The following is a 9,672-nucleotide window of genomic DNA, read 5'->3' as shown; positions in this document are numbered from 1 at the left end:
TTGCAAACATCTTTGCAAAAAATGTGCAAAGATGTTTCCTGGGAGAAGCATAGTTCCATAGTCTTGTTTTAAAGGCAAAAAKAAAAGGTGAAAAGATCTTATCAAAGTTTTAGTGAACTTTATTATTGTCACAACAAAATGATACAAAACCTCCCAGATAGATAATAGATAAATAATATTAGTACAGACAGTTTTCTTCACATTGTACACTGAGTGCTATAGTTCAAGAAGCCACAACAAGAAGACATTTTGAGAAATCAAGGATTCTGGATGCAAACTTACATCAAAAGCAGATTTTTTTTGGTTTGTTTTTTAGAATAATGCATGATCCAGTTCTCAGACAAAAAAAAAATAGAAAATAAAAATCATCAGATATCGCAACAATATGTTCAGACTTTGCTTAAGTTTATGTTTCTGCACAAGATTTACTGTTTGTACAAAAASCTTGTTCACAAATTGTTCTGGGGTAATGAATCTGATATTCTTTGATTTTCTCCTTTTGCTCAGCTTCTTTTTAAAATCCACTTGAAAAACCGAAGCCACTGGTCTAATCGGTAATAGCGCTACTGAATCGCATTGTTCCTGTTCTGTGCAATCACACGCTAACAGAGGGCTGACCTACAGTTTGCATGTGTAAATTGGCACTGAGGGCTRTTTGGCCAATCACAAATATTTTAAAACAAAAGCATTTTTGGTGCAATCTCAATTTATAGGAAAATAATGTAGGCGCAGAAAAAGGGAAGTAGCTCTGACTGCAGTAAATCTAAATGAAGACATAAAGTTTTGAGATAAAGACCGATAGACTCAACCAAAGCCAGGTTCATGCCCTTCCCTAATGAGAATCRTATTGTTCTGCACTCCGGTCGTTGTGGTTTCTGTTTGAATGAGCGAGTTATCTGCAATGTGTGACAAAGATGTCGATGTTATTGTAACCAGATGATGGAGAGGCANCTTGTTCACAAATTGTTCTGGGGTAATGAATCTGATATTCTTTGATTTTCTCCTTTTGCTCAGCTTCTTTTTAAAATCCACTTGAAAAACCGAAGCCACTGGTCTAATCGGTAATAGCGCTACTGAATCGCATTGTTCCTGTTCTGTGCAATCACACGCTAACAGAGGGCTGACCTACAGTTTGCATGTGTAAATTGGCACTGAGGGCTRTTTGGCCAATCACAAATATTTTAAAACAAAAGCATTTTTGGTGCAATCTCAATTTATAGGAAAATAATGTAGGCGCAGAAAAAGGGAAGTAGCTCTGACTGCAGTAAATCTAAATGAAGACATAAAGTTTTGAGATAAAGACCGATAGACTCAACCAAAGCCAGGTTCATGCCCTTCCCTAATGAGAATCRTATTGTTCTGCACTCCGGTCGTTGTGGTTTCTGTTTGAATGAGCGAGTTATCTGCAATGTGTGACAAAGATGTCGATGTTATTGTAACCAGATGATGGAGAGGCACACAGGAAATCCAGAATATCTTCTGGAGGGGAAATGATTTGCAATTCAGCAGTCAAACAAAGGTTATCTACGGCTCTGACTTGGAACCTTTTAATGAAAAAAGAGGCACGAAAAATTCAACTTAAGCTTCGATTTCTCCGCCCTTGGTTAACTGTTTTAGTTTGTTTTTGTCTTTTAGCAGTTTAAAAYGCTGAAAACAAAAGAAAGTGTTAGCAGACGTCTGAAAAAAAGCGTCAGTAATTTGCATACGTCCGTTTCTAGACCTGACGCGAGATTCTCCCTTCATTTGAGCCGTGAGAAGTTCATTTTGTCGGTAACTTTCACATTAAGACATTCTAAATGAACAATACACAAAGACATTATTTACATAACCACAGAGTGGCCCCACTGTGAACCKTCACAAGTTTTAGTTCAGTGTTTTACATTTCACTAAAATAGGCTTACATATTTAATACTTGTTAATCAAAGCCTGTGTTTCATGTTCCATGTATTCAATGCCTTCTGCATGCATGAGAGAAGTGATAGCATTTATAATAGATAAATAAAAAATAGTAATAATAATACTGATAATGCKACAGTGGTTAATCGTCATTTCATTGTTCACAATGACAAAATTGTTTACATTTGTAGCAGTAAAAAATAAACAGGACTGCTTTAGGTACAGGAACTTAGCACGCTTTGTAGAGTTAGAAGTTCTCATTGTTCGTTAACCATGATGTCAGCTACTCCATGCACTTGTGTGAGCTGTTTACAGTCAAGTGACGCCACCAGTTTTCTGGGTCCAGGTTGGGTGGGGATGAAGTGCTCCGTCACTGTTACTGTAGCTTGGCCTCCGACATCACTGAGACACGCAAGGAGAAATCAAACGTTAGTCGAAAAAGGGAAAAAGAATGGTAAAAAGAAACAGATACAGAAAAAAAGAAGAAGTCTTCTTACCCTATGACCACTTCATGGCCCTTCTGGAGGCCCAGGCCCTCCACCCTGAACACGACATCCTTCAGTACACGTGACAGCGGGTTGGTGAAGGCAATCTTTGCTGACATCTCCTTACCAACCACAGCTTCACCCAGAGGCTGTTTTTTTTTAATGAAGTGGAAATTAATCAAAGAAAAGAAATTGAATTGAATTGAATTGAACAGTTGAACTGAATTTGTGTTTGCTATGCTTGATTTACAAAAGAAATGCAAATACAAAATGAGATTGTACCGTAATCTGGAGGTCAGGYGTACGGAGCCTGAAGGTTGTCTGGTTGGCCAACACTTGCTTGGTTTCACTGACTCTTCCAGWCAGTGTCAGCATCAGAGCAGCCTGGTCCACCAACTGGTTCTGGTAGTGCTGGTACGGCAATAACCATTCAATAATCTTCTCTGTGTGTGGAGAGGAAAATACATTTTTACCAACTGAACTCTCCCAAATTTCCAAAATTACATTTTTGTCAGTACATATTTTTATCAGCTAACTCTATATGGTATCAGGAGATTTTTAGCAGCCCGTGTTAGCAAACTCTAAAGAGAAACTTGTATTGCAAACTATTTTGTCTGACCTAACAATGTGCTATAATTGTATATCAACATTCTCTTGATCCTACAGTAAGTTTTCACTTTGTCATTTTTGACCAACAGAAAATATTTTTACTATCTATAGATAGTAAGCATTGCTAGTTAATAGGAATATTTACAAGAACATTTACAGAAACATTTTTGCTCCAAGTCTTGACGTTGGACTGGACAGTTATGTTCATTCTGTGACAATTTTATGGGGGTGAAATGAAACAGCAGAAGTTCAATGAGCTCTAATGTTGCTTAAAGTCTCATTGACAACTAATGTTCTGCTCATAAGCTTGATTATTTATTCCTCTTCTTGTTAGTGTTATTTTCACATAAAGCCAGTTTTACACTTATTGCTGCACACACCGAACATACTGTGTACCACAGAACTTAGTAACATTCACAACCATATGATGAAACCCTTTATTTTAGTTACATTTATCACTATAACATGCTAAACCCACATGCTCTACTTTGTTCTTGAAAGCTGAAATGATTTAGGCCTGTTTAGTACTTGGACAGGAAAACAACTTAGAATAGCTCATCAGTTGTTATTACACTGAAAAATGTGGCAGGACTTAATTATCATAACAACATAAAATCCCGGACAAGCCCCCAATTTTTTAAATTTTTTTTTTGCAGATTTGGAAAAAAACCCCCACAAACATTAATTTGCATTTTAATAAACAACATAAAAAAAGAACTTTGAAAATCAGACCTTCATTGGGCAAAAGCTCCACGGGGATCTTGTCCTTCTTAATAGCGTTCTTCAGCACGCCAGTATAGTACATGACAGCCACCTGGCTGTGTAGAGTCGTCTGGCGGGGCTGTGAGCTCTGGTTTTTTACCACAATGCTCAGCTTGGCGTCGTTGCCCATCCTAGGCCCCTCGCCATCAATCTTCACCTCCACGCTCACATCCTCGGCTGCAGGAGTGCARTAGACGTCTGGCTTGCTGCCATACCGACAAGCTGTCTCCACCGCAATGCGCTCCTCCTCAGACTCTGCTCAGGAAGCGAATAATTAGGTAAGTGAACAGGACCATGTAAATTTACACCAGAAATCGTACACCCAAAAAAATGCAGACAGCGATACACATTTCCAGATTTTAAAATGCATGTGAAAAGTTGTGTAGTTTGGGAGGAATCTCTGGAGAGAAAACAATTTCTTGAAAATGATAATTTCATGATAGCAAAAGATATTTCTGAAATTATTCTGTCCAGCATTACGGCACTGCTGTAATATTAAACTGATATAGTTCAAGTAAAACATCCTTTTTAGTACCTTCTGGATGTTTGTACTGGTGTGTGATATCGTYGCGCTCATCAGAGCCCACAGCTTTGGTGCTGATGCAGTGCCCAAYGGCTTTCTTTTCACTGTAGATCTGACCGAAAGTACCGTCAAGGTTCCTCTGCCAGTAGATTTTATCACTGTTCACCTGAGAGTCGAATACCAAAAAGGATTATCAGCTTTAACGATTGATGAAATGAGAAAACACTGTTTAATGCTCAGTTGTTTACAACTTGGAGGCTCGAGATACTAATTACAATGTTTTTRATTCAAWTAGATGGYCYTAAATCCTCTAAAGGAGATGTTTAYTGGCATCTCCTTACCAACAGCACTAAATGTTGGCTGTAAAATCGAAATAACAAGCTTCTTTAGGCAAAGAGATTATCTGCAAATCCTTAGAAGATTCTGTTTACAATCGGGATCTTGTGAAAAAGTCCGCTTACCTCAGCAAAGACAAAAGGCGTGTCGTGTTTGAGGTAGACATGACCRGAGCGGATGGCGTTGACAGAGGCCGGGCCACAGCGGAAGGTGCCCTGGCTCGTCTCTTGGGGTGTGGAGTCAACAGCCTGCCAGCCTCCGTTGCCAGGGGGTAGGTCTGGTCTGGCCATCCAGCAATCATTCCACACGTGGAAATTCCTACAGCCGAAAATGTTTGAGAGAGTACACTTAGCTCCGTCATTACAAAACAGAAGCATTGTTATTTATAAAGTGGACTTTTCATGCCTTTAATTTGACTGTTTTTAATGCAGGGGTTTTGGAAACAGGAGGTTTGATTGCAGATAAACCAAAGACGATGTTTTGATCGTCTTTCTTGCTTTCTTTCTAGTTGTTAGGGATGAAGGGTTTATTAAAAAGCAACTTTCTTCACACATCAGAAACACCAGAACATGAAAATGTTGGGGATGMATTGACTGGATATCTGGTTGCTTTATGGCRAAAACAATCCTATTTTCTCCATAAGTCATCTGTGGAGGAAGGAAGGGAGATTTTTCTTGTTTTCCCCAAGGATTATTTTATAATRTGTGRATGGGGAGATATTAGTAAATATCAAACAGAACTTTGGGTTTTGTGGKTTGAAACGAGCTGCAAATAACCAAAGCACATGACTGCACTTAAGCATTCCAGAGTAAGGGGAGTGCTTTTGGAGAGGACCTAAATTTAAAGTCTGTTCCAGAGGTATGTATTTAGCAGCTGGCATTTTCACACATGTTCTTATGGTATGGACGTATGGAATGGTGACCTGTCAGTGAAAGGCTCAGTATCTTACCAGAYAGAGTCACTGTTGAGGTGCTCAATTGGCTCCATGTTCTCGTCAAAGTAAACATCCGTRGTGAGGGACACGTCGGTGTCGTGGGCAGACTGGAAGTTGGTCACGCTACGGGCTGGTATGCCGAGGCACCGCAGCACTGAAAAACCAGAAGACAGAGAACGTGTCAAAAATGACGTTTGCGAGTACATTTTGTAATTGATCTGAACCGAGTGCACWGAGTGTAATACCGCATGTAATTTTTGCAGATTTCACAGAGTGAACTTTATTATTCTGGCAGAATGAAGGCAACACATGTAGCTCAGTTTGTGACAAAAGTAGCAGGTATGACAGGAATGCCAGTCTGATGGATTTAGGCTATAGATGAGCTACGGCCTGCTATCGGGGGCACGCGCTAAAGTCGGCGAGCTATCATGTGAGGTTCCCCGAATAAACGCACAGAGTTATAGAAAGAGCTCGTCACAKGGCCTGGTAAGATCAGAAAAAATATTTGGACTCTTAATCTGGTTGACCGTTTGAGCTGGTGAATTCGAGAAGACATTACTCAGGATCCTCTCTCGATTCTTCAGACTCCAAAAAAACACGCAGAGGCCGCTCCGTCCAGATGCCTTCAAACAACTTTCACCTTCCACTCTGGTTCAAACACTCCCTACACTCTCTTACACACAGTTATCACACAAGCAGAGTTGAGTGATAACTAGTGATATTTACTCAGTTACATTTACTGGAATCATTTTTAGTGAAAAAAAAACAAACTTTTCTATGTTGTACTTTTCACTTTTACTTGAGTAACTTTATTACGAAATGTCGCTACAAACAAGCTTATCTTAACCAAATATTCGCCAGACACAGACACACACATATGCAGTTTTTGTTCATGTTGTATACTGAAAGAAACTGATTTGGAAAAAATTTTCTTTTGTCTGATTTTGTTATTTTGTAAAATTAATCTCATTTCAATTTTTAAAATACCAACGTTTCCACATAATTTTATACCTTTGTCCGTCTGTTGATGTAATTTTTAAATATTAAATGATTAATGTTTTGACCAGTACTTAAGTAGCTTTTTTTTTTTTCTTCATCAAACACTTTTTTTTTACTCTTACTTGAGACATTTATTGGACGGCTACTTTTTGCTTTTACGTGAGTAAAAAATATATTGAAAATATGTAACTTTAGTACAATTTTTGGCCACTCTACCCATCCTTGCCCACTAGTGCACCTTCTGTGTTATTTTTCTTCTCTCTCTCACCTGTTGTAGTGACACCAGAGAAGACCCAGCACTGGCCATATCTCACGGGTACTCCTGTGGACGAGTGGTACTTCCTCAGGATCTCCACGCTGCTGCTCCACGCTGCAGGAGAGACGCCGTCAGAGTAGTTCCCTGACCAGTTCCCAACCAGGACTCCGTAGTCGTCCTGGGCGTTTATCTGAAACACAATTTTATTTGCACTTTTYCCCCATTTGTTTTCATTTAAATCCCATAGTCTCGTGTATATTGTATGCATTTTGCTCACCATGGCAGATACGACTCTGACCACGTTGACCGGATCCCCTCGGCCAGATGGAGGCATGTCGCTCTTCTCCAAGACGAACAGACATGCGTCCAGGATTCCCTCATGAAACTAGCAAAAAGAATTTAAAAAGAAAAGCGAGATTAGATTCCAACAACTTGCATTTCCTGTTGAGTGATACATAACCAAACACAAAAAGGTTGTAACGTATTATTAGAGTTTAATGTGGTAGAGCAACAAAATGCAATGAAGTGAAGAAATTGTGAAGGTGGGKGAGAAGGAAGCAAAGTTTTTCAAACTCTTTACACACAAAAATTTGAAAAGTACATCACCAACATAGATCAACAATGGTGGAGGGAGAATAATACTTTTTAGCAGGGGGCTGGGTAAGACTCAGAAAATCAGAGTAAACTGGAAAAGGTCCAGATCTAAATCAACTAAATTGTTTTCCAGTGATGCTCTCCACCCAGTCTGACTGAGCATKGGCCGTGTCTCTAAATATGTATAGACCTGCAGCTATAATTTTAGCAAAAAGAGGCTTGAAAAAGTTTTTGACATAAGGGGACTGAATACAAATTAACTCCACACTTCTCCAAAATGTATTTGTTAAAAAAAAAGAGAGAGGGAAAAGTGTTTTTTGTTACCTCTAAAAATTGGAAATTACTCTTAGCTGGAGWTGAAGTAGCTTTAATGCTACTTGTCCATACGCCATTCTGTTTCCCTCATACTTATCAGGTTCTGACAGACGAGAAGCTTGCTCTGTTTTGAGGGCCATGTGGAAAATCTCCAAAAATGTTCCACTTTATTTTAAAGCTTTAGTAGATGAGAGAACCCTTACAGGCTGACAGCGCTGTAATCCTTCATAAAGACAAGCTTCTAGTCCGTACCTGCCCAAAGTTCCACGTGCGGGCTCCGATTTGCTTCTCTGTCCCGTAGTAAATCCTCCCAGTGTCATTCAGCACATACTCCTTCCTCTGCTCTTCGTCATCCARGAACACGGTATCCTCTAGAAAAATAAAACAAATACATGAGATATGAGATATTACTGTAATYGTTTGGATGTAAGACTTCAGGAAATGCAGCYGGCAGTTTTCAGATTTCACCCAATCCGGTAGAATCAGTTTCGGGCGTTGGCCCGTTCATGAAAACGACCCAAAATCTACGGTTTTATCAACAATCAATGACCAAACCGCTTAAGAATGTGACTTTTTCTCCCATTTCATTGGACCAAGCCCCCAAGGTCAGGAAACGGTTAAGAAACACAATGAATCCATGGACCTTGCAGTGTGGGGCCCTCTGTGGCTTATGGGAAACGGCCTGTTTGGACAGAAATCTGTGCCACAAACTTGGGCGTGGGCCACTTCACATGAGCAACTTCTTTTTCCAACTTTTATTTTCCTCCCTTGCTATCAGCTGCGTGATTAAACACGAGTGGAAAAAAGACAGAGAGAAAAAAGATTGAACAGTCACGGGAGACAACTGGGAGAAAAAGGGGAAGTTATGTTTAGGAGAGTAGAGAGGAGCGGGAAGGGAGGGGCAAGAGGGAGCAAAGAATGTGTGTTCGGGACTTTTAAAGGAGAAAACATGCAGAGGTGAAAGTGCAGGATCTGTCAGTCGTGACTGTTTCACTTCTTACAGAAAAAAATAAAAATAATTCCCGGAATGTGGGAAGAAACATCCAGGAGGATGTGAAGGAGGAGACTCAAAAACAGGACTGAAGGGAGTGAGGTTCAGGTCAGTAGATAGCAAAAAAAAAAAAAGAATCAGGAAATACACATGGATGTGATAAAAAGCCAGGAAGAAAGCAGGTTTTCCCCAGCTGCACGGATCACTCCGAACTCAGCCCTGTGGCATTTTATACAGTAATTGTTGGATTTAGACTTTTTTATGAGCACGAGGGAGAGCTTGGGTTTAGGAAGAAGAGATTAATAGGGAGAGAGGTGGATTGGGCTCACCTCCAGAAGAAGCAAAACCATAATGAAAGACAGCTTTTTATTCTTTTYATATCAAGCTCAGGTTTGTTTGTTTTTTTTAGTTTGCTCCACTGCACATGGTCTTCTCTCCTTCAAATATCCTGCACGGATCATTTGCCAAACCCATCCCGGTAAACAATGAAGCTCATTTTCTTTTCTTATCTGAATAAAATAATAAGTGCTGCCTATGACGAGATAAAACAAACTCTGATTTTCAACAACACAGCGATTCATCCAAGAGAGGCTAGGAGTTTTAGAGCCGTAGCTAAAGGGAGATTTAACACTGTGAAAGTGGGTTTCCACTCTACTATTTTACAGTGGAGATGATGTGTTCAGGGGAATGTACAGAATGTACAGATTAATTTTGGAAACTAAAACAGCTAGTTTTCCTTCTTTCTTTTTTTTTTTTTTACAATAATGGCTTTGTGTTCATCTTTCTTCCATTAGGGCCAGATTTGTTGTCTTGTTGACACATTCCTCCACCTGACCGGTGCATCTCTGCTGTCGCCCAGAGTTACCATGGGTCTCCTTTCAGTCTTTCATCCCTTTTTCAAGGCACTAGAAATATGTATGCCGCAGCAAAGGACTTGATATTTTCAATCCCCTTTTGGCAAACAGACTTCTC

The 9,672-nt window shown here is 39.7% G+C and overlaps 1 protein-coding gene across 1 annotated transcript in view; it reads right to left on the bottom strand.

Annotated features, from left to right (window-relative positions):
• Positions 1 to 1,356: 1,356 nt before the first annotated feature.
• The window catches only part of tgm1l1 (transglutaminase 1 like 1), a 20,121-nt gene continuing 11,805 nt past the window's right edge, over positions 1,357 to 9,672 (bottom strand). Inside the window, exons 5-14 of the mRNA XM_008433004.2 lie at positions 7,962 to 8,082; positions 7,078 to 7,185; positions 6,813 to 6,990; positions 5,561 to 5,699; positions 4,737 to 4,929; positions 4,288 to 4,441; positions 3,723 to 4,007; positions 2,664 to 2,824; positions 2,394 to 2,530; positions 1,357 to 2,298 (exon numbers count right to left, since the gene is read on the bottom strand). Coding sequence (XP_008431226.1) covers positions 2,154 to 2,298; positions 2,394 to 2,530; positions 2,664 to 2,824; positions 3,723 to 4,007; positions 4,288 to 4,441; positions 4,737 to 4,929; positions 5,561 to 5,699; positions 6,813 to 6,990; positions 7,078 to 7,185; positions 7,962 to 8,082 — 1,621 coding nt within the window. The 3' untranslated portion in view covers positions 1,357 to 2,153. The remainder of the gene's footprint in view (positions 2,299 to 2,393; positions 2,531 to 2,663; positions 2,825 to 3,722; positions 4,008 to 4,287; positions 4,442 to 4,736; positions 4,930 to 5,560; positions 5,700 to 6,812; positions 6,991 to 7,077; positions 7,186 to 7,961; positions 8,083 to 9,672) is intronic.

The sequence above is a fragment of the Poecilia reticulata genome, linkage group LG17 (genome assembly GCF_000633615.1).
Source record: "Poecilia reticulata strain Guanapo linkage group LG17, Guppy_female_1.0+MT, whole genome shotgun sequence".
Taxonomy (NCBI): Eukaryota; Metazoa; Chordata; class Actinopteri; order Cyprinodontiformes; family Poeciliidae; genus Poecilia; species Poecilia reticulata.
This window is presented reverse-complemented; position numbering and strand designations above follow the sequence as displayed.